Here is a 24,266-nt window from a genome sequence, read left to right as displayed (position 1 = left end):
TTACTGTGTGATGGATTTTTATATTCCAAAAACTCTTAATTAAAGTAAGCAGCTGGTTGCTCTGAGCCACCTGATCTAGCTGAAGATGTCCCTGGTCTTGGTGGAGGGGTTAGACTAGATGACCTTGAAAGGTCCCTTCCAGTCCAAACTGTTCTATTGATTCTCTGATCTTTCTTCTACAGCATTATGGAATAAGTTCTCAAGTTTCTCACCTAGGTCTGTAATTTTATAATATTTTTCTGGAAGCCAAAATTATTTTACTCTACACAAGAGGAAAAAGCTTAAACAAGCCACTTGCACAAATTTCAACTGGAATTATGAAGTTTGTTTTACCTAAAAGCTATCAAACTTTTATCTAAGTCAGCCAGCTTCTTGTCTGTTTTCAACAGACTCCTGTGTGTTTCTTTGTTATCAGTGTCTCCTCAGTTTGTGTTCTTGTTGTATTTTGTAGGGGAGGTTTTAATACATCAAGCAGATTAAAGATACTCTTTAGTTTCTTGACGAGCAACCCATTCTTAGCCCCGCTGGGAGAAGCTACTTATGTTTCTACAGGAATAATGTTTTACAGACTGAGAGAAGGCTTGTAGGATAACTTGTATCAGACCACAGAAATCATTGGTAAAGCAAACGACTGATTTTTCATTCCTTGGTAGGAAAGGGGGGAAAGAGCTCGAAGAAAGGAAGAATACCTGTTCTTTTATGTGGTATTTAATCTAGTTAAAGACGGTGCTTATTTATATAGCTTGCCTCTTCTATAAAAAGAACCTCAGTTACTATCCAGCTAGTTACACAGTGATTTTTCTCTAGTCATCCAAGTCATACACAACTCTCAATAGGAAATGTTTATCTTGTTTCTTAGTTAATGACAAATCAATGAATTTGTGTGGATTAAATATTTTCTCTAGTACTAACAAGTTTACATAGCAAACCTTTTATAAATTTAACAACAGTTAATTCAAATGTAAAGTTCAAGTTAGTGAATTTTACAAGGATCAGTCACACAACTTCTAAAGGGCTCAAATTAGGGATTAGCAATTTTAACAATGGTTTCTTAATGTTTTTCACCTTGATTTCTGTCCCTTAGGAACAACAATTAATGTTGTTCATATCACAATACTGGTATCAGTACCTTTTTATGCTGGTGTAAAATACCTGTGAAGGAGTTCCAGATGTAGCAGTGCAGGGTCATGCCCCATACATTCAGTCTGGAAAGAGCTGATAGATTTTTACTTTAAGCAAATGTTATATGCTTCAGCAAATGGCTTCTATGAAGAATAGGGGGAGTGTGCTACTGATTGCTCTTGTATCACTGTCTAGTGGAAGGGTTTCGGAAAATACTATTGAGTTATATGAAATTAAATTGCCCATGACAGAGGGATTATACACAAAAGATGTCTCAGTCTCTGAATCGCTTGGTGTAGACATTCTGGTTTTTGACAGAATTGTTGCAATCAAGTTGTGAATCCTTTGGGTTCTTCCTAAGAACAAATGATTCAGATACTACAGTTACTAGGTAATCGGGGAAAAATTGTCATGTGTGTTCTTTATGAAGGTTAATTGGGTGCTTAAATGTTTTTCCCCAAATGAGACTAATGACAAGTATCTGCTTTGCACAGAGACACATTCTAAATATTCTGTACACTGCGCGTAAAGGAGCAGACACTTGACAGAGATGTACTAAATGCTTTACTCATAGGACATGCAGATTGGTTTTGCTTTTCTCAGAGGAATTCTGCAGAATAATTATCTTGCTGAGATTAAGCAATCTGATTTTAAAGCCTAGAAAAGTGATAATCACGAGATAAAGGCTCCAAGCAAAGGAAGCCCTAGACTCTGCATACTTAGAAAGCAAAAAACCCCAAACCTCTTTAAATTTCTCTACACTGTGCATAATTAAGGAATTATTCTTCTTACTCATCAGGATTATAGGATTACATCAAAGTAAAAAAAAACAAAAACAAAAACAAACAAACAAACAAAAACCCAAAACAACAACAACAACCAAAAAAAAAAAAAAAAACCAAAAAAAAACAAACCACCACCATCCCCCACCAAGCCAAAACAAAAAATTCACCACACCAAATCCTTACAAGAAAAATTCTATACAGGTACAAAGAATAATTCTAGGACTTTCAATGCCAAGTTCAGGTTTTGTCAATTTAGCAGGTTTACTATGCTTACTCCTAGAAGACACGTTATTACCAATAACTTACAATTGTTGTGTAAAATATATGTATACAACATAAGTAGCTTTCTAAGTGACATCTGTGCAAATTTTTAAATACACCACTGTATTGAAGTATGAAATCTTGGACTGATGATCACTGGCATTTGGGATTATCTCCCTGTTACTTGGGAAATTAGGGAACCAAACCAGTTTCTGTAGTTACCCTAAAATGATCGCCCATACTGAAAAACCTGAAATAGCTTTATAAAGCAGTGCCTGTTGAGTATGTTCCTTTGGCTTTTCTTCTCTAATTTCAAGATTTCCCTTTTCATTATAGAGCTGGTAAAGGCAGATGCCATGTTTGTCATATCTCAAGAGGCCTCTTAGGACTGTCCCACGAAGACTGAGAAATGCAAGAACCATTAAGTCCAGTATAGATCAATAGCAGGATGACAGCAGAGATAGTCTTCAGAATAAAATCTTTTATTCATCAAGAAAACTATAGTTTACAGTAGTATTTTCTAAATAAATTATAGAATTTCTCTTTTAGAAGAAATAAAGTAAAATCAAAAATATTTCAAGGACAATATATGTACACAACATAAGGCCTTGTTATAAATAACATTTTAATCTCCTTTTTACCAACAGTGAAAGTATCTTTAGAGGCTCATTTTCATATGCTATGTGCAAAGATTTGCCCTAACCTCATACAACATCAGTTCCAGTTTCTATTGATGTGGGCCTAAGTGATTAGAACGGAGGGAGTCAGAAAAACAAAATTTATTTTACTCACCACTGTCTTTATTTTTAAATAGGTAAAGTAGGTAATGTATTTTGCTTGTGCATAGTTGCAGAATGCATGCAAATGAAACCACTAGAGAGCTGATAAGAAAATATCACTTCAGAGTCCAAAAAAGGTGATTGGCAATATTGAAAAGAAAGCAGCCTGAATACACAGTTCTTCACAGTTGAGCAAGCAACGGCAGATGACAGCAGAGTGTGGAATGTTTCATGTCATTTTTGTCAAGTTCATCAATCCTTTCTATGGTTCAAAGATCCCGGCACTTCTTAGAATTAGTTCCGTTGATTATTACTCTTTGTCTATTAGGCTCAGCAAATCCTCCTGCTTAAACGAGGAGTGCAGAAGGTGCTCTTCATTAACCATGGTCACTTCTCTTAGCTTTACTCTTCATGTATTCTTTGTTACTGGAAATACAGAAATGACAAGTTAAGAGTTGTGTTTACTTGTTTTATTACAGAATTATACACAGGTAACATCTTTCTTCCCCTAAACAGACTGCAGTTCAATTTGGCAGTGATTCTCTTATGACCTTGAGCACTGACCAAAAGCACTAGGTCTCTTCTCTTGTACAACAGCTAACCCCTACTGGTTTTGCAGGTGTTGCAGTACACTTGTATTATGTGAACTAGAACTACTTGCTGCTGCAAAATGCTGAACACTCTGGATATCAGAGAAGATAGAGCAATTTGAAACCACTCAGCAATTCACAATAGTTTATTTTTATCTTGCAGAACTGTGGTATTTACTACCTAAAAGTGGCAGTCTTCATATGTCATGAATATCAGTGCTCTCAGCTTCCTCATTATGATCTTTTCCCAGATGAAAAATCATACCTATAAAAAAAACTTTTTATAGGCACAATTAATGTTCAGTCAATGTAGCAATCATTTAAATAAAAAAAAAAAAAAAAGTTTATAATCTTAATGGATTACAGTTTTCTAAACTACCCTCATGTCATAGAAATAGTTGATCACATCTTGGCATCCCTGTGGAGTTATAGATGAAAAGAAACTCTTCTTTACTGAACATTTTATTATGACAACTCAAACTAAGGATAAAGTGACAGCTGAAGAATATATTTCAGTAAACTGAATGCATCTCAGCTGATATATCCAAAATGAAGCAAGACACAAAATCAAAACAAAGGAATCTGTAATGTCTTACTCTAAAACCTCAATAAAAAAACATTACAAAAGTGTAAGGTCCCATTTATTAAACAGATTTTTAAGGTCACCTTTACATTATGCTTTCTGATACAAGCATTTAACTAACCTTTAAATAGTTTGACAACAGTCTAATCTTGATTATGAACAAAAAATCTCTGAAAGCATTTCTTAAGCTTATCTCGGAGAAAGGTAACCAGTAGATTTAAATCAATATATTTGTTATGACTTCTAGCACTAGCCCTTGAACCTTGAGGAAAGATATTTCAATATTGTTCTATGAAAACTTTGAACTTCCTACTGTATTTTGCACCAGTGTTAGGGTGTTCATAATCACTGATGCCATTGAGCACAGTGCCAGTTTCTCAGGTGCTCTTTGCTCGCTCTCTCAGGAACTGTGGTCTGGCAAGTAGAGTTGTCTGCTATATTAGCACCTGAATGTGCTAAGGCAGTAAAGTACTTAGAAAGTGCAGAACAATTTCATAAGTGAAGTGAAATTGTTGGACAAGTGAGTAAAATTAAAGAAAGTGGTATTCTAAAATCAATGTAATGTAAAACTAACTTTTTTTTTTTTTTTTGTTTTTTTTTTAGAATCAGTTTGGGGGAAAAAATGAAAAAATGCTAGTACCAATAAAGAAAATTATGTTATATGAAGCAAGACAACTTAATCAAATTTTCATTAGCATCATCTTCTTTCTGTCTGAAAGCTCAGATATGAATGACTGCAGATCCATTTCTGACAAATACAGTGATCACTCAGCACAGCTTCCAACCCTCTGGACTTATTACTCCTTTTCACTAAGGTTGCTATTGGTATTGCTGATGCTAGTTTTATTAGTAATTAGTTCCACTAATTACGCAATGGAATCATGACTAACTTGTTCCTGTCCCCTTTCCTCTGACCCTTCCAAAGCATTTCAGTGAAAAATTCCAATAAAAGTTGCATAACAGAGTTAGAGAAGAGACACCTGACAATAACTTGTAGCAACTGCCAACTGTATGAGTCAATCACAGAAATACTGTTGATGGTACTAATGGCCTTTTAAGAAGATGGGATTTTCAGATGTTCATATTTATGTCAGATACAGTCCAGTACTGTATTATTTTGGAAAGAAATACATTTATTTCAAGGCTCAGGATCCTCTAGGCAACATTGTATCCACTACACAACTTTTGGGGTTTCATTGATTACAGATAAAGGAAACTTTTTTTTAAAATAAAAACTGACTTTGGCTGTAGCAATGTGGTCCAAAATGATACATAATGCACAAATGACATTATGGGAATCATTCCTATAATCGCTGTCTGAGATGTCTCACACTGTGTATATAATGGATTTACAATGTTTGAACGTACTTGAGGCTTTTTGTCTTGGAGCATTTTTGTGCTCCAGTACTCTTTCCATGGATATGTTTTTGAGCTGATTGATTTCCTCTTATGGTGTTTCAAAAGCCCCAGGCATGAAAATATGTAGTTCCGGGATAATATATGCTGGTATTTTAGCACTTGGCTTCCTCAGGCAACATATTGCTTGTGATCTGAATTGGTACCTTTTTAATCTAATCAAGCACCTAATTCCTGTGTCTGATTTTCATGCAAGGGTGACTAAAATGTTCCTTCTTATATAGTATTTCTTCTGCAAGAACACCTCTGCCAAACTACATTTAACTGCTCATTTGTTTTTCACCTCCAACCAGGTTTCAGTTTTATGGGACACATAGGCCTCGTTTTTTCCTCTCCTTTTTGGGATGATGCATGGATGGATACAGGGAAAACATAGATAACAACATAGGAAAGGAGCAGTTAACTGTGCTGCATAAAACAAGTTGGTTTGCCCCTTTCAGTCTTAAACAAGTTCTATTTTAAGGAGTGCTTGTTTGGCTCTACCATGTGCATTTAACATTTTAAGGATTATTATGCTCTCAGGGTAAATAATGAATGCCTGTAAGTGAGGAGGTCTTAATTCCTTTCTCATACTCCCAGTATTCAGGTTCAGTCTACTGAGGTTTTCCACCAGTATCTTCAGAGGAAATGGTGAGGCAGAGAAACTGAAGTTTCCATAAAAAGAACAACATATCAAAATTTGAGGTATGCTGTGCAGTGTGACTGCACAACTTCTAGCGTGTTTTTACATGTATTCTGCCTGGGAATTGCTTTAATTTCAGCTGCACTTTTTTATTATTCCACAACACTACCCCGAAGATAACTACACCATGATTAAAATTTAAGTGAAATTATTGGAGAGAGTGCAGAAGAAAAGGAGTACTGAAGACTAAGAAGAGTTAGAAAGTTTTGATAGCTTCTAAACAAGCATTTTATAGACCAATGATTGTTAATCTGCTTACCTATGCATCTACAGCAACTTTGAAATACATAATTAATCTTCAATATTATTTTAAGACTTCAAAATCCTATAATAAAACTGGCATTTGGAAATAAACCACACCATAAGTAATTTTAAATGTAATAGTATAATCTATGCAATTCTTCTGACACAAATCATACACTAACCAGGCTCTAAATACATTGGGCTTGCTCATCACTACAGTTATTCCATTATTTTATTTTACTGAAGCACTTATCAATCCATATCTTCAATAGCAGTGATGTTTAAATATAAATTTTATGAGCCTTTCCTTTAACAACAAGAGGCAATGCTGTATTTCCATGTGAAAACTTCTGTACTATCCAATAATTTTGCATTGTAGTTAAATATGCAGAAGTATTTTGTACACAAAAAAAAAATTCATTAATGAAATCCTATGGGGAGGACATAAGATCCTCCCCATATGTGACTGGACACATATTTATTTATTAAAATCCTATATTTACCACCAGATGACTTAACATATACAACATCACAATGGAACAAATTTAAAAGTTTTTCACTGCTATTTACATGCATGTCCTTCTTCTGTTGGAAGTATAAGGGAAATCAAGCCTACTTGAAGTAAATAAATTAATACCTAAGCCTTTCTTCTTACTTACTATTACTTAAGCCTTACTACTTACTTACTGATTTTACTGGTATTGTAATACAGTATATCAGCTATCTTTATAAATAATTTCATGGGAAGGCAAACACAGCAGGATAGTTTATAATAGCATATGTTGCTTTTTTAGCTAGAGAAAATAAAAAATTTGATACTTCACTGCAAAACAGAAGAAGTAAGGTAACTTTTACTCCTTACTGTTTAGGTGGAATTAACACTTTTAAGGCATTCTATAGTGATGCTGGACTAAGGTCTTCAGGATTGGTTGCATTTGTTAAGGAACTAAGGCAAGATTGGACTTCTTTTTCTAATCAAATTCCATAGAACACTGAGACAGTGACAACAGCATTTGCTGACAATGCCTGAACTGAAACCAATATATAGGGCTTCAAGGGAATTTTAAAACGAGATCAAATGTATTTACAGAGAAAGAAGGAAATCCTGTTTAGTGTATTTCTACATCAAAGTGCTAAATTGAAGTATGTTACCTTCTCTGTTTCTGGCTTATATACAAGAAAACTGTTTATCTCAGACAGAATCATTTGTTTCCAACTGTCTGATCTATCATTGTATTACATATTCATAAAAGCAAGAAGCCTTTAATGTTTGAAGTTATGCAGAGAAACATTTCAAATTTAGAAGTTTTTTCTATATCTCCTATCTTCTATTTATTATTATTAATTTTATTTATTATGTATTCCTTCTATTTAATTGATAGTTAAAATTATTCATATGAATTAATCAGTATCATAACTATGTTACTAGAATAATTGGAAATAATTTAGATTGTCTTATACCTACTGCTCATTGCAGATGATGCTTAGTCATATTCTAGTCATAAAAGCTACATTTATTAAGCTATTATCTGGGTTAAAAGGTTTATGAGAAAATAAACCAATGTAACTTAAACTTGATTTGAGAATGTACTTAACCGTGCTTCTTAGAGTAGCAGATGAACATAATGCTAGTTTGAACTTAAGTATTTTTTCAGAATTAAGGAATTATGGGCCTAGACTAGCATTCAGTTGTGAACCCAAGATGTCTCTCTGCTTGTGTCCTGGAACAAGAATTCTTGTAACCTGCTATTACCAGGTACATTCTCAGTTTTGACATCAGCAGCACAGTGTGAATTTGCTTGGAGTTCCCTTAATGTAACACCTCAAATCCAATACTATTACCTGTAAGAGGAATTCTTTTTTTTTACAACTTTTTTTTTCTATTCCACCTCACCTTACTTGACTATCGGAATTTCCACACAAAATTGTTCAGACAATGCCATTTTAAAGCCGCTCTTTATAGTAGATTAACACAATATCATTTTACAACAATTTTTTTCTTCTGTACATGGGAACAAAAATTCTTAGTGCTTAATTTACTAGTGGACTAAGATTTGTCCAAAAGATTTAGCATTTTAGCATTTCAAAATAGGAGGCAAAGACATCAAAGAATTAATGGTGCCCAAAATTAAGCAAGTTAAGGCATTTTTTGCTAAAATATATAGTGGATAAGACTACAGCAGCTTGCCTTGTGGTAGAAACACAAAGATTATAAATCATAGGGTTAAAGGAAAACCTGAGAATGTCATTTAAAACTACGTTTTTCTCCTTGCATTTTGCTCTTTTAAAAGTATATCTTGTAACCTCTCATTGATTTGCTTTATTTTTGAGATGTAATTTTAGAAATTACTAGCCTGTTCCTAGCATTCTCAAAAACATGCATCTTTTCCTTCTAACATGCATTTAATCATCCTCCTATAAAAGCAAAATTGCTTTCTGGTCAGCACTTATACTATAGTATCATCAGGTTTTCCCAGCCACAGGCTAATTGTTGTTTCCAGGTCCACTGAAGGATATTATGGGGCATCAGGAAGTAACAGATTAATAGATGGACAGCATACTATTTCTGTTTCTTCCACAATCACCTCATGCATACAGGGTATATGTGAATAAATTAAAATTCACTTCCACAACAATCTCAAAACAGTTAAGTAGGCATCAATACAGGGTGTGGGACATGAGACAGAAGGCAGGGGTAAGTTAACTTCTCAAGATGAGTTTGCTTAAGAAGTCACATGTGCTTAGCTATGATATCGAGTTTCCTTAAAGACAGCATACTTAGGGAGTTCGGCTGCTTGCCGTTACCTTGATTATCGAATTTTGAATTTGTTTTTCTTCAGGGTACAGAGAAAGTGTGCTGCTAGTTCCAAAAAGCATCTGTGATTCTCTCCACTTAAGACCTATTTATTCTTTCAGACCTTTGCTCAGGGGAATAAACACTGCATATTTGTATGACATCCAAAGTTGGATTTTAATTATTTTTCTATTGATATTCATCAGTGGAATACACATCTACTTACTGCAGTCTACGAGACATAATAGTAATGAATATTCTATGAACTGAAAACTAACTAAAGAGATGATGATCACACCTGATACTCGTACAGACAGCTTTACAAAAGGTGTTACCTGTGCCTGTCACTAGATTTCCAGAGCACTCCACCATCCACCCTACAGACTTCAAACCTAAAAAGAAATACTTCACAGTGCTAAGTAGTACTATTGTTAAAGAAGACTGTTGCTTTATAAACTAAATTCAAAAGCTAACAAGAAGAAATTGTTTCACTGTTTAAAGGGGGCCAAAAGAACCACAGATCAGCCCAGGCTAAAGGGACCATAAGAGGCTATCTAATTCAACCTTTTGCAGGAAATGCAGCCTGGATGAGATTATTGAGCATCACTGTCCAGCTGCATCTTGAAAACCTCCTGTGATGGTGACTTTACTGCATATCCCTGGGGAAGTTGTTCCAGTGAATCATTCATCATTATAAAATCATACTCATTATAAATAATTCTCCTTGTAAAAACAGTTATTTCTTACATAGAGAGGAAACCTCCCTCACTACAACTTGTATCCACTGCCACTAAAGAAAAGGACGGTCTCAATACTATCTGTAGTCATCTCTTTAAGTTTTGGAAAACTGTGTTGAGGCCCCTCCTGAAAATTTTGTGGACTGAAAAGACCTAACTTCTACTGTCTTTCTTCAAATGTCAAGTTCTCCCCATCCTTGACCACCTTTATGACACTCCTTTGACCCATCTTCAGTCCGTCCACATCTGTTATAGGGGCCTGAACTGGACACACTACCCCATGTGCAGTGTGACAAGTGCTGGTAAAGTGGGATGGCCACATCTCTCTGTTGGCAGTGCCCCATGGATGCAGCTCAGGATCCACTTTGCCTCAGTAGCTCCAGCAGTGCACTGCTGACCTGGTGTCTGTGTGTTGTCCACTGACACCCCCGGGCTCCTCTTGGCAAGGCTGTTCCACAGCTCATGGGTCCTAGCCTGGCCAGGCTCTTTGGTTTTGTGCTCCCAGGTGCAGGACTCTGCACTTCCCTTGGTTGAACTTTACACAGTTCTTGTGGCCCAGTCTTCCAGCCTGTTCATATCTCTGCAAGGTGGCTCTCCCTGCTGATGTGTCACCCCAAATTGACATCAATTCAGTGACACAGCAAAGGTGGTGAGGGTGCTTTTGGTCCCACTGTCCAGATCACTCATGGAGATGTTACAACGTGGAGCCCAGTACTGATCCCTGGGGGGCCCCACTTTGGACACGCTGCCAGCCTCAGTAAAACATGTCGATCACCTATGAGATGATTGCTGCCCATCTCACAGATCACCCCCATCCAGTCTATATTTGACATTTGTCTAGCTGTGGGACACATGACACATGTCAAATGCTTTACTGAAGTGCAGGCAAGCAACTTCAACTGCTTTCTCCACATTGACTGAATATGGTAATTCGTTTTAGAAAGGTGATCCAGTTAGCCTGGCATGATTTGTCTTTGATAAATCTGTGCTGGATTTTCCCAGTCACTTGCTTCATTTAATTGGTAATAGTTCCTAAGAGGTTTGTTCTGCCACTTTCCCAGGGACTGCAGTAAGCATACTAGGTCCTGTTTTGGGCCATTGTTATAGACAGGTATGAGATCTGCCCTCTTCCAGTCATCAGGGATGCCCCTAATCTCTACAAATTTTCAAAAATAACAGGACAGTGGCTGTGCAACAATATCAGCCACTTCTGCTAACACCCTGGGGTATATTCCCTCCTGGGCTTTGCATTTATGTGGGTTGAGCATTTGCAGGCCTCTACTGGTGGGTCAACATGTGTGGTGTTGTAGCTACCTGATCCTGGGAGCTATGGTCTAGCTCTGGCCACTCCACTGAACAAGGAGGAAAAAAGGTACTGAGAACCTTTGTCTTGTCAGCATTATCTGTAACTTTTTTCCCTGCCTGGTCTAGTAATTGGCCTGTGTCTTCCCTGGGCTTCTGCTTAACTGCTGATGCAATATGTAACCAAAAAGTATGTATATATCATCATCGGTTAAAACCAGGTGGGGCAGTGTTCCTTATCTCCTCCATGACTCATCCCTGATAACTCCCTGGCAAGGGGGGAGGGGAGGGGGAGGATGAATATCTTCTGCTAATGGGCCATCAAGCCTCACTGCCTGACTGATAAGATTACATCATCCCATTGCATGAGATGCTCTGCCCAGGGGGAGGAGCCAAGCATTCTACATCTAATTGGCCACTGGTACTTGCTACTGTTTTGCGTCAGTGGAGGCAGGACAGATAACAACTCCCCTAAGTGTGCTGGACTATTAAATTAGTAGCTATTAACTGAGTACTATACGCACTCAAGCGTTGCTGCCAAAGAAGAAGGAAAAAAACATCAGCGGCATAGCCTATAGAAAAAGAGAATGTGACAAACATATTTCATCTTGATGTAAGATCATGTTTCATCTGAACACAAGAAAAATTTTTTTCTGGACAATAATTACTGAAACAACTTCTGCAGGGATGTGGCAGAGTTCCCATTGCTGGAGGATTTTAAGCTGTGGTGCAAAAGAGTGTTAGATAATATCTAGGCTCCCTTTTCCGCAAGAAGTTGGACTGGGTGGTCTCTTGAGGCCCCATCTGTGCCTGGCTCTCGGTGGCCACAGGATGGAGGTTTGCCAGCTCGCTGTCCCGCTTGTGGCCGCAGGGCAGATGCGCGTGGCCACCCCGAGTCTCTGCCGAGACTGTTGCGGGTGGCGGTGATTGCTGCGGCGTGGGTAGCACAGCAGAGGCACAGGGCACGAGGAAACCGAGGCAAAGGAGTAAGGGAGGGACACTTGTCTGAATCTCCCAACGTTTAATGCTGAAGATGGAGCAGAGCAAGTGAACCAAATCTGAACCTGAAGGGGCTACTTTTATAGGGATGGGGGGAACACGGGGAGGACACAACCTTTGACCAACAGGAGGGCATTAAGGGAGGGATGCAGGGTAAGAGCTCCCCAATAGAAGCCAACACGGGGAGGGAGCAAATCTTACAATCCAATTCTGCCCTGAGGAAGGGATGAAAGACAGGGAACACTCTAGACCCAAAGGAGTGTGCTATATTTGACAGACAGGGGTGAGACAAGGGAACAAGGGAGGTATACAGGTGGATTGACATGTGGATTGACAACATTTTGGTGGGGAAAACTGTGGTAAACAACTCAGGACTGAACCATTAGGGAAGCGAAATGGGGTACAGAGACTGAAGCATTACAAACTTATAACAAGGAATATTAAAACATACTAGAGAAGAACCAACTGTAAAATAACAGACTAACACACCATCAACCTGAGCTGTTTTATGATTCTAAGATAGTATGGATTTCTTAAGACAAAGATCAGGTAATTCTAGGGATAAGAAAAATAAAAAATGCAATAAATTTTATCTAGAAAGGAAACAACCATATATCTGTGAAACATTTATTAGAAACATGAACAAACTTCCCTCTTTTTTTTCTTCATCTCTGGTACAATTTTTGCCATGAGAGTCAAGGGGAAATATTACTAGAATAATGTCAGAATTGTTTACGATTTATGAAAATAAGCTTTTGGGGAAAAGGCCAAGCTTAACATTAAGCTGCATTTATACTGACAATTTCAGAACAGCCAAAAAAAATTAGATGCAAAAAACTTCACTAAACTGGAACTTGAATTGGGTGCCTACTGCCTTTATGTCTGTGGAATATGAGCTATGGGTACCACGAGAACATTTGAAATACAGGTGATATGAAGACAAAATATAGACTTGACCTTATCTTTCAGCAGTCAGATAAATTGCTTACTAGGAATTTGTTATGTGTAATAGGCATAATTCATGCCTATAAAGTGATATATGGATAGGAGTTTTTGTACAATTAAATATAGACACAAAGCAAGCGAGCCAGGTCAAAGGGAGGGGGGCTGTCTCATGTATGTCGAAACCATTGTAGACAAGGCTTCATTTACAAGTTAATACAAGTGGCTCGCTCGGAGATGGGCTGTTTTCTGAGATAATCTAGGAATGCACAAGCAACAATCATCCCGCCAAGTCCTCGAGATCAGAATCGCTGGAATCTCCAGGGGATGCATCTCAATGCCGGGTTCCCGTAACCCCATCATCGATGTACATCGCTTCCCGGACATCGGATTGTTCAACCCGGCAGAGAAAAGAGACTTTATGAATATGTGGGACTTTGAATGGAAAGTAAAAGGCTGATCACTGAAATCCCAACCTCGAGCAAAATAAACTGTATAAAAACTGCTCGCGCAGGACGAGTGCTGTGAAGGATAGGAGAGACCCTCTGCTAGAGTGGTTGAACCTGTGTCTCACCCAGCGCCGATCCTGGGCTCGGCACTGTCCTTTTCTTTGTGGCTGGCTCAGATAGAATTTGATCTTTATAATAAAAATCATTTTTTCTTTTTTAATTCAGCTGGGTCAATTTTTACCTATAACAAACTGAAACAGCAAAGAAAAGATACATTTTTAATCAGCTGTCACAACTGGACAATCCTTCAAATCAGAAGAGTGGGCCATTAATGTATTTCACACTGAGCTCTACTGGCTTCAAAATCAGTGACATAAATACAGAACTTTCCAACCTGAGAAATTTTAATTTCTATTTTTGAACTATTTTACATGAAGAGGAAATATTTTGTTGTTACTGTTTTGGGTTTTGGTTTTTTTCCCTCCAATAGAAAACAACTCCTACCATTAGAGAAAAACTGAAAGGTGTTTTGGCATACTTCATTATTAATGCAATAGTTAATAGGCATGTAAATTCTTTAGGGACTTGCTTTGGCAAACCATACCTATGCAAACTTATGCATGTTTCACACAAAAAATACCTCAATAAATCTCTGGCTCTTGAAGTTGAGCAGGTATTTTAGTCACTTACTGAGCCTGAATTAAAGCAATTACAGGCAAAACAGCCCATTAGAAACAGTTTGACAACTTACTAAGTAGACATCCAAAACTGAAGCATTATCATTTTCCATTTCCAATGTGCTCTGTTCTGAAGTCAAATAGATGGCACTGTCTCCCAAAGTGAATGTTGAACTTGAAGGCAACCCTTTACTGCAAAGAGAAGGGAAAGTACAGTCAACCAAAAGCCCAAGTTACAAAGCTCAGTCATAACTGAAAATTTAAAAGTAAGTTTCTCTAGTAAACATAAAAATCTTCAAAATACTTGGAAAAAAGGAATGTAAATAAACAAATATAGATATGTTGGCAATGGCTAGATAAATGGAAGCTCATATTTGACTAATTGTACAATTTATTTTTGCATTTACTAAAATTTTATCAGAAAGTAATGCTATTCCTGAACTTCAATATTTATTTAATGAATGAAACTATGTCACATAATTTAATCTCAAAATGCATTACTTCCACATTACACATGTGTAAATTTTGGCAGCATTTGTAATTCAAAATAGGGAAAAGAAAGAGTATGCAATTAGGCACATGGTAACATTAGTAACATTGGACTTTTCCATACAGACACAGTTCACTAGCAGCTAAGTTAAGAAGGAAAAGTGAGAGAACAAGAGTGTATTGTAGTTAGTATACCTATGCAAGGAAGTGCTGTATACATGGCAGGTGCACTCTATTACTTTATTAATTGATTGATTTTTTGTTCTCTGCCTTACAGAAATATTGTGAAACTGCAAATGCACCTCCACAGAAATCTCATTTTGTAACCAGTTGGTTAACAAAGCTGAAACTCTCAAAGGTGTTTTAATGGAATCAGATGTCCCTTATCACATATCTTACTAGCTGCCAGAAATTAGGCTCCAGGCTGCATTGAAAATTCAACTGTCAGTTGTGCACGGACATATTTTAGAAGTTCTTAACTATTTGCAGACATGGTGAAAAGCAAAAATTCTGAATTATAACTTGGTATGGAAACATGGTTATAGCCATCAGTCCAGATATGACTAATTTCCCCCTCCCTTTGTACTACTTTAAGTATATTTCAGATGGGATAGAACTTCAGAAAGGGCAAAACTAGCATGCAGAAACTAGCATGTAAAGTTGAGATTCAAATCCTCAACAAAATAATGAATTAATGTCATACTGGAACTATGCCTTTATTGGCCCCACGTTGGGCCTCCCCTGACAGGAGCAGTTTCTCGAAAAAGAGACGCACAGGACCTTTTCGGTCTTCAGCTTCTTGTTTTATTGTTATCTTATCAAAACTTCAGAACACTGTCTGCACCCAGACCTTGCATGCAGGAAAACAGCACAAAAATAGCTAACAATCTTGTGTTACAAGGCCTTTTAAGCCTAATCAAAAACTAAGTTGCCCAATTAAGAAGTGACATCTAAATTATTTTCCCTTCTAACCCAATAACTGACCCCTAAAGACCTGCAACACAGATTTTTCTACCCAATTACAAGATACCACCTAAACCCATGAAGAAGAAAGAAGAAGAAGGAAGAAAAAGGAACACGAGACAACACCCTATACCCTCCATCTTGTTCCCACCTATAACATACTAAAAATCCTAAAACTAAAATTTCTCACCCAAGTGATATACTATACTACTCTCTAGAATCTATTTTACACTTTTGGAGTCTTTAGTTTATTTTTGAGGCTTTGGAGGCCTTCTCCATGAATGAAGGTCAAAGTCAGTGCTTCCCTGGGAGTCAGAACCCCTCAGGGCAGACAGAGAAATATTCCCCTTGCCCTGGGTTTCCACATGGAACAGAGCTTTACATTCACCACATTACAATGTTCCTTTTATCATATAATGCACTTGATATTTTTTCAAAAGCAAGACTATTTCTCTTGTACTAGGATGATCCAAGTCCCATTGAATTAGCATTACTCTCATATGTGTAACTTGAATTCTATTGACCAGTGTAAAATACTAAAAACAAAAATCTTGTAATTAATCTCTTAACAGCAATACACATGCTGTCAGCAGTTGGTAATTGAAGTTCAAATTTCTTCAATAGCATCATCATAGCTGCATTTATTGCCAGTTTTAAAGCAGACTGATTTTAATGAGACTGACAAGGCAAAGACATATTAGGGGTGGCACAGGAGAGAACAAGTGAAATCCCCACACACACAGTGTTTCAGAAAGAGCAATTCAGAGGAATTGAGTTTTAATATAGTTTCTACAGTGCACTGAGTTCTCATCCTTAATTCTTAGGTTGAATAAGAAAAGCCAAGCAAGCAAACAAACAAACAAAACACACAAACAAACCCAAAACACACACACACAAAAACAAACAAACAAACAAACAAACAAAAACGAAAAAAAACCCACAAACAAACGAACCCCAAACAAACAAACAAAAAACCCAAACACTTTTACTTTCTCTCATTCAGTGATGACCAGCCACAAGAAGCATGCTCAACTATGCTGTTGCCCTTCTTTGGCTAAAACATTTTATTTGATCTTGTCTTTTAATTAAGAAAGAAAAAAAGAAGCAAAAATAATTCCATCATTAGAGAACTGGGAAAGCTTTGTTTTACTTTAAGCTACAATTACATGTTGTTTCTATCACAGTCAAATTTTCTTTCCCATGGGGATACCCCCAGTGTCTCAGTGCATCTGTTCATAGCGTTTGAGCATTCAAGCCTTTTTCTTCCATCCAACTGCTTATTATCATGAAGCACGCGTGAATTTAGTCCACTTTGAATCAGATTCAGACAAAGTTGTCTAAGCTTCAGAAGCTAACAGTAGTGTGTGGACAGACAGAACACTGAAATTTAACACACAGAAGTTTGTTTATGTAGAACACCAACTGGCAAAACGGGTGCTTTAATATTACTTACAACAGAAAAAACAATACCTATAAATCCCTGCCACTGGAAAAAAAAAAAAAAAAGCAGAACAGCATTTCAAAGTCTGGATGCTTCAGGAAGCTTGACTGTGTAAGAGAACAAACCCACAATCCCTCAAAGCCTTCCAAAATTCCAAGTGGTCTCCACCAAGAAACAGCAACACAAAGGCAAGACAAAAAAATGAAAAATACACAGATAAGAAGAAAGAAGGGGAAGGCAGAAGTCCAGACTATATATACATCTTCCAGAAATGAGGCATAGAATGCATAAAGAGAAAGAAGAATTAGATTTCATATAGATTTTTTCCCTTAGGCTCAGGTGTATCAGAAGAATTCAGCAGTCCTCCTTATACAGCTCACAATATCTTGGCGTTGCTCTAAAGAGGGAGATGAAATGCCCCTTTATGCATCATGGGATTTTGTTTGGGTTTGGGACTGAAGAGTCCCATGACACCTGCTGAAAAATATATTGAAAAAAGAATTTCTATATTCTTGGGTTATTTAAAACATGAATTGTAAACCATCTACAGTTTGAAACATTTTAGAATATTTTAAAGCAAGTTTCAAACATTTCCAGAAACACCATTGACCTTCTTCAGCTCTTTGCAATTCTAAACGCCATGTCAAGTGAGACAAGAGTCATAGTGCTTTGGGCATTCAGATTTGTCATCTTTAATTTAATTCATCAGTACTAAATAGGAAAACTTTTCCTGGAAGGGGAAAAAATCTGTTATCACTTCTGCTATAAAAATAATCTCTAAAATAAAATGCAAGTATTAAATTTCCTAAGATAAAACAAATAAACACTTTCAAAAAAGTGGTATTGGACTAATAATTACATTTTCTAGTGGAAAGCAGACCCTGTAGGTACTAAAATATCTCTGCACCAAATATAAGCCTACTTGAGGTGATATAGAAAATATTTTAAAAATAGAAAATATATAGAAAATATTTTAAAATGTTAATAGAAGAAATAAATTGTCACTTCTGTTCTCTTACTAAAGGAATACTTGAGATTGCTTATGACAAAACCACTTGACTGAGAAACAGCTTAATGGAAAAGAAATCAGCTGTCTTCTGACACACAAGAAGGCCTGCATTTACTGAATAGCATATGTCATGATTGTCTTTTTTTTTTCTTTTTCTTTCTGTTTTTAGGTCCAGTCCTTTTTGTGCTGAAAAATACAGACATTTCCCCCTCTCCACTACTCTTTCATTTGTACTAATTCCTCTTCACACTGTCTGGATAGCACCTTGGCTTTCCTACTTTTTCAACAACTGAGGAATAACTTGGTGAAAATAATCAGCTTGCAGCCTGGAAAAATACTCATAATAATCTGTATGACTGCTGCTCAGTCTCTGTTTTTCACTTTAATCACAAGTCTCTAAACACTTCTCTGCACTATACACCAATTAGTTATGCTAGTTTTAACCTGTACCAAGCCAGCATTACAAAAGCCCTCCTCATAAGGCACAGCCTCAGGAGCTGGCTCCACCTCAGCAATGGAGGAGCATGTCTGTTTAACCTCAGCAGCAGCAGTTTCTCCCTTTCTACCCACAGATGCTGAGCACTCTCAAGGAGAGAGGGTACTGATCACTTTTCTTATGCTATAAGCCATTTGCCTCACCTTGGGGAAGTATTACATTGGATAACAGAAACAGAGGGTAATTCTGAAGAAAAAACCCAACAACCCAAATAGAAAATACGGTGTGTGCTTCAAGGTATCCAAAAATATTATTACTCTCTTTTTAATGAGGAAAACAATATAATCTGTTTTCTAAGTGGTATGGGCACATACTGCTCCTTAGTAGGAGTCAAGGAGCTGTACAAATATCACATTATTACTAAGCACACAGGACTCTCCTCCTTTATTAACTTAAACCAGAAATTTCTGACAGGTTACAAGCAAATTCATGTACTCTCTACTTTGTGCTATATTACTTTGAAGAACAATGAAAAAGCCTGATGAAGAAGATGCCAAACTGTAATTCTATTAAATAACAAAGCGGAATGTCAGTTAATTACGTATTTAAAGATTGAAAGCAGGCTCACATTTGTAAACAAAATCTTTAATTCAGGCTTTGTTTCAAAGACTGCTCCAAGCTTGCTGTTATCAGAGACAAATGGTAAAATGATGAGTACTGCATCACAAAATTTTCTAATATTCAAAAGAAGAACTCTGGCAAGAAAAAACTCAGATCTGAATCTACAATTCAGTGCATCATGTAGCATGGGTTTTTTTGTGAGTTTATTTCCCTGATAGCTTTTTTTTATGAGAGGACTGAAGTTCCTGCAGTGAACCATAAAAACATAAGTAAAACATATTTTTTAGTGCCAAGAAGAAGGAATGACCTCCCTGAACTGATGCCAAAAGAAGTGGGTACAAAACAGCAGGTGCCTAGAATCGTACGGAAATTAGTTCAATACTGAACATGATTTGCAGCCTTCTTAACTCCTAGCTATGACAGGGAAGCTAATCTTCATGAATTGTACATACTGAGATTGTGACACACACCACTACTTAATGAGAATTAAAAACTGCCTCCAGGCCCTAGCTGAAGACGGCACACCTAGACCAGCAAAGATGTTGGTAAGCCCCTATGGCAGATCTCTTGGCTACAGCGTAGATGTTTTGGCAGAAGATGTGGAGAGAACCACACATCTGTGAATGCTGATACCAGGTCTGCTGTAGTAGAGAATGTGCCCTCTTTTAATGATGAAGTCCATACCTGGACTGCAGACACTATCAATCTGATTTTTTAAGATATGCATGCTAATCACATAGCTGGCAACATGTCCTGCATTAGAGGTTATTTCATTGACTGCATCACTACGGGAAAGTAAACAAGTCTAGATGTACAATCATAGTGTAGACCTGCAAAAAACTTTATTTTAGAATTATTTTGGAGTATGTTTACAGTACAATATAATAGAATTACTCATAGGTTTACAGTTAATTTTTTATAGAGTAAAGAATATTTGAAATGCTTTAAATCTGAACTCTTTATTCAGACAACTCCACCATTCTCTTTTCCTGACTAATGCTGATAAAAAGCAGTTCTGTAGTTTTATTTGAAATGCTTAAAGGAAACAAAACCCTCCAGTACTCTATAACTTTATTTGTATCAAAGAAAAAACTTTTTGAAAGATCATTAATATTGAAGTCCTACAGATTAACTTGACACAAGTTGAAGTGAATGAGCTCTATTTCTACTAATGCTTATTCATCAGTAGTTTTATTTCCTAAAGCTTGTGCATAAACATTTTTGTTCTGCAATAAAAACTTCATCTTCATTACACCACAAAACATTCTTCATTCAAATTTTTATAGCAAATCATCAGACATATGGAAGATGCCACATCAGTGACATTTATTTCAATGTAATGGAAGTGGAAGCTGTAAATATCACTATCATCAAGTAATGCTGCAAGTCATTTTACTTTTTATGTAAATACAGTTGTCAAAAAATTAACAGGAGGTAAAAACCTACTGCCTCAAGATTGCTTTTAAAATAACTTGACATTTTGGACAACATGCAGTTTACACGAAAGAATTTATACATTGAGCAATTCAGGACTCCAAATTTTTCCAAACAATATTCAAGATGCTTGAGTGGCTACCCTTCTTGATGAAAACGGGCAAAGAAATAGCTTAATACACAGTAAAGATATCTGCAAGCAGATAAGGTGACACTGCACAGCACACTTCAAGTTCACAAGGGAACATATAGGCACATACAATCTCCCAGCAAGACTTACTGGCTTAAGCATAGTATTGGACTAGCACAGCTGAAATATATTCAAACACAACTCAAATCACATTTAACCTAGCTCACTAGCATCTGCACTACTAAGACTATTTTTATACTTCCTGGATTAAAACCAGACAGGCTCTAATCACACCCGTGGATGAAGTTTCACAGAAATTTACTTCAGAAAATGGTTGTTATGGAAGAATTTAAAGAAGACCATTCAGTGTATATTCACTGTACATTCAGAATAAAGAACAATTTTTTCTTTTCCTAGCACATCACCATTTTCTGCAGCTGTTTTAGTCTACACTCAAGTTACAAGAAGTACTTCCTACCCTGACCTTAATGTAGTTTGGTTTATGGTACAGACTAAGGCCCAAACAAAGTTTAGATATCCAATTTAGTTTTGGAACATGAAGAAAAAGTCATATAACATTTTTCACCATGTTTATGCTTTCTATTTCATGATCCCCAAATACAATATGTATAATTACAAAAAAATACATGACAAAAATCCTACAAGCTTTTGTAGGATTGTAGGCACCTGTCCTTCACTGGGAAGGTTAAACACTCAGCTACAGAGACACTTGCCCCTTCTGCTTCTTATTTTGCAGAGCCCCCTTCTGTTGAGCACAACATTAAACTTCTAGCAGAACAGATACGGCCTTTACCTGCTAGAATAGAGTGTAGGTTGATCATGTGGACAGTGATCATCTGCATTCAAGGAAGAAGAAGAAAGTGTGGTTGCCAATGAAGCTGCTTCAAACAGAGATGGAGTGCTTGGCACTAGATCCGGCTGGTGGTTTGAACCTAGTACTGCATATGCAGAAATAAAGAACAATGTTGACAAACTTCATTTTAAATTTAGCCCAAGAATCTTCATGTAAGTATATAGAGTCCCATAGTGCCCTCATAAACTTCTTGAAGTTTCCTAATGTTTGAATTGATGAGATGGTATTATTCATATGCTCATACCCACACTCTTTTGTATTACAGAGTGAATTTCAGCTGCCAACAAATACATTCAGCAGAATACAGAGTAACTCCAAAGTCAAATATTAAACAGAGGTATGAGTTATGAATTCTTCTCAGTCTGAGGACTATACTCATGCTACCACAGCTCATTTATCAGATTGGATTAGGCAATTGGTTCTGCTTTCATCATGGCTGCAGGCAAGTTCTGAAAGGGGCAAAGTTGTATCTCTTCAAAAAAACTCTGAGAACAATGAACTGAGCTTCTAAACACTTGAAGTAACATGCTTGTTTAGAGGTCAGTGAAAAGGATAGCATTGGCTCTGGCTTTAATTTTCTGCCTGGGCTGAATACCTTTTTTCAAGATGTCCTGAAATCTGAAAGTTAACAAACTTTCAGATATTACAAACTTTGATTCTGACTTTGTCTTGCTCCTGAAGGTCTATTTTGACAAATATTACTAACTATTCTCTCCATAAGAATAATCTGACTCTGATTTTGATAACTCAGCCATACTAGTAGTGTTTTAGTTACAGGACTTCTAGAGTTTATATAAAATTTTTAAAAACATCATTTAGGTTGTTGATTTGAAAGACTGTACCTTCTTCATCAAGGCTGGCATAACTTTGTCCTTCAGCAAGAATGCCATGCTTTTCATCCTTCCACTCCTGGCTAACTGCACACACTATTTCTTGTGATGCTGCCTTTAGGGCTGTGATGGAATTACACCGTTTCTTTGAAGGTGAAGGCTTTAAAGCTGCATTACCAAATGAACATAGATGTTGAATGATGTTATCTTACCTCCCTACACATCTTTAACAGCATACGAAAAGTAAGCCATATAGAAAATGTAGAATACAGATTGAATACAGATGAAGAACATGTCCAGAAACTTACTTAACAAACATTACATTAATGTAACTCTAATGTAACTAGAGTGAAAAGTATTGTTATTTCATCTGCAAGAGAAGTACTTTTGTATTTTTCAGTTTCTTACTGCTTATTATACGATAGTAAGTCGAGTCACAGGCACCACTAATTTAAAAAGCTCCTATGGAGTTCCAACCCATGTAATCAGAGACAGAGTGATACAGAAAAAAACCCCCAGAAAATACAAAAATGGAAAAGACATTTGGAGTATTCTGAGAGGTTACAATCTTTTTTTTTTTTGAGCTGCTAACTACTTCTATGTAATGATACTGAAGAATTTCCACTCCAGACTCATCTGTCAAACATTTCTCTTTGGATACAATAAACACTTCCAAAATCTTGATGGCCTACACACTCAGGTATCAGCACCTCTTTTATAATTCTTAGCAGGGCCTGCCTATTTAAAAAGCATTTTGAATCAAACTCTACAACTGATCATTTCCACTACTACTGAACCGTGAACCCCATCTGTAGTTCTTCTCCAGAAGGATGCCAACTATTTAATTTAGTGTTTTTCAGCTGCTGGCTGCTTATCTCCATGCATTGGCTGCAAAGTTACTTCAGATGTACTATAACACTTCTTTCATTGCTTTACTACAAAGTTCAAATTAAACACATCAAGTGACTTGGCTGAAGACTGAAGAAAAAAATCAGATACATAGTTCCAGGGTATTTTTAAAAAAGAACATAGAAGACAGTTGCTGAGCTAGCCTCTGCCCAAGGCTAAATCCACTTACTAAGTTTATGTTGTTAATTATGCATGGTTGTTCTGTGCACTAGGGGAAAAATCCAGATTCAGAACAGGGCTAAAGTGTTTAAACTGAAATGTCTGACTCAAAGCTTAGAAATAATATTCCTGAAGGCAGGAACACTCCCAGTTTTTTATGAAAGAATAATAATGCATTTGAACCATTAATCTGTATAAAAGTGCTTAAACAGCCCTGTATACAGAGGAAATCAATAAAAGTAGGATACTTAGACAGGTTAACAGCTTGGAAAAATGAGACAGATTAATTAAGATCAGAGAGAAAATTAGGCATGATATGCTTTAATTGTACATTGTAGGCTTCTAATACAGAACAGGTTGTGTCTTGTCCTGGAACAAATCTAGCAGTCAGAATTAGAAAGAGTTGGGGGAAAAAAGATGCCAATGTTGAAGTAAGATATATTGTATTTATTTTGTCAAACAGGAGTATCAAGTAGTAAGGAGCAGGCACTCTTTATTCTTTATCAATGCAGAGGAGTTCCTTTGAGTATTGTCTCAGACAGCAGAATTCCCACCAGTTCTTTGGCAAAATTATTCTAAGATTTAAAGAGAACTGGGTCTCAGGATGCTC

General features: G+C 36.7%; 1 protein-coding gene across 4 annotated transcripts in view; it reads right to left on the bottom strand.

The window, feature by feature from the left end:
* Positions 1 to 2,634: 2,634 nt before the first annotated feature.
* Positions 2,635 to 24,266, bottom strand: part of PIP5K1B (phosphatidylinositol-4-phosphate 5-kinase type 1 beta) — a 100,612-nt gene continuing 78,980 nt past the window's right edge. For all 4 annotated transcript variants that reach the window (XM_053931974.1, XM_053931972.1, XM_053931975.1 and 1 more), the window contains 4 exons: positions 22,601 to 22,756; positions 21,699 to 21,843; positions 14,436 to 14,553; positions 2,635 to 3,373 (listed from right to left, as the gene is read on the bottom strand). In XM_053931974.1, coding sequence (XP_053787949.1) covers positions 3,371 to 3,373; positions 14,436 to 14,553; positions 21,699 to 21,843; positions 22,601 to 22,756 — 422 coding nt within the window. In that variant the 3' untranslated portion in view covers positions 2,635 to 3,370. The remainder of the gene's footprint in view (positions 3,374 to 14,435; positions 14,554 to 21,698; positions 21,844 to 22,600; positions 22,757 to 24,266) is intronic.

The sequence above is a fragment of the Vidua chalybeata genome, chromosome Z, assembly GCF_026979565.1.
Source record: "Vidua chalybeata isolate OUT-0048 chromosome Z, bVidCha1 merged haplotype, whole genome shotgun sequence".
NCBI classification, from domain to species: domain Eukaryota; kingdom Metazoa; phylum Chordata; class Aves; order Passeriformes; family Viduidae; genus Vidua; species Vidua chalybeata.
This window is presented reverse-complemented; position numbering and strand designations above follow the sequence as displayed.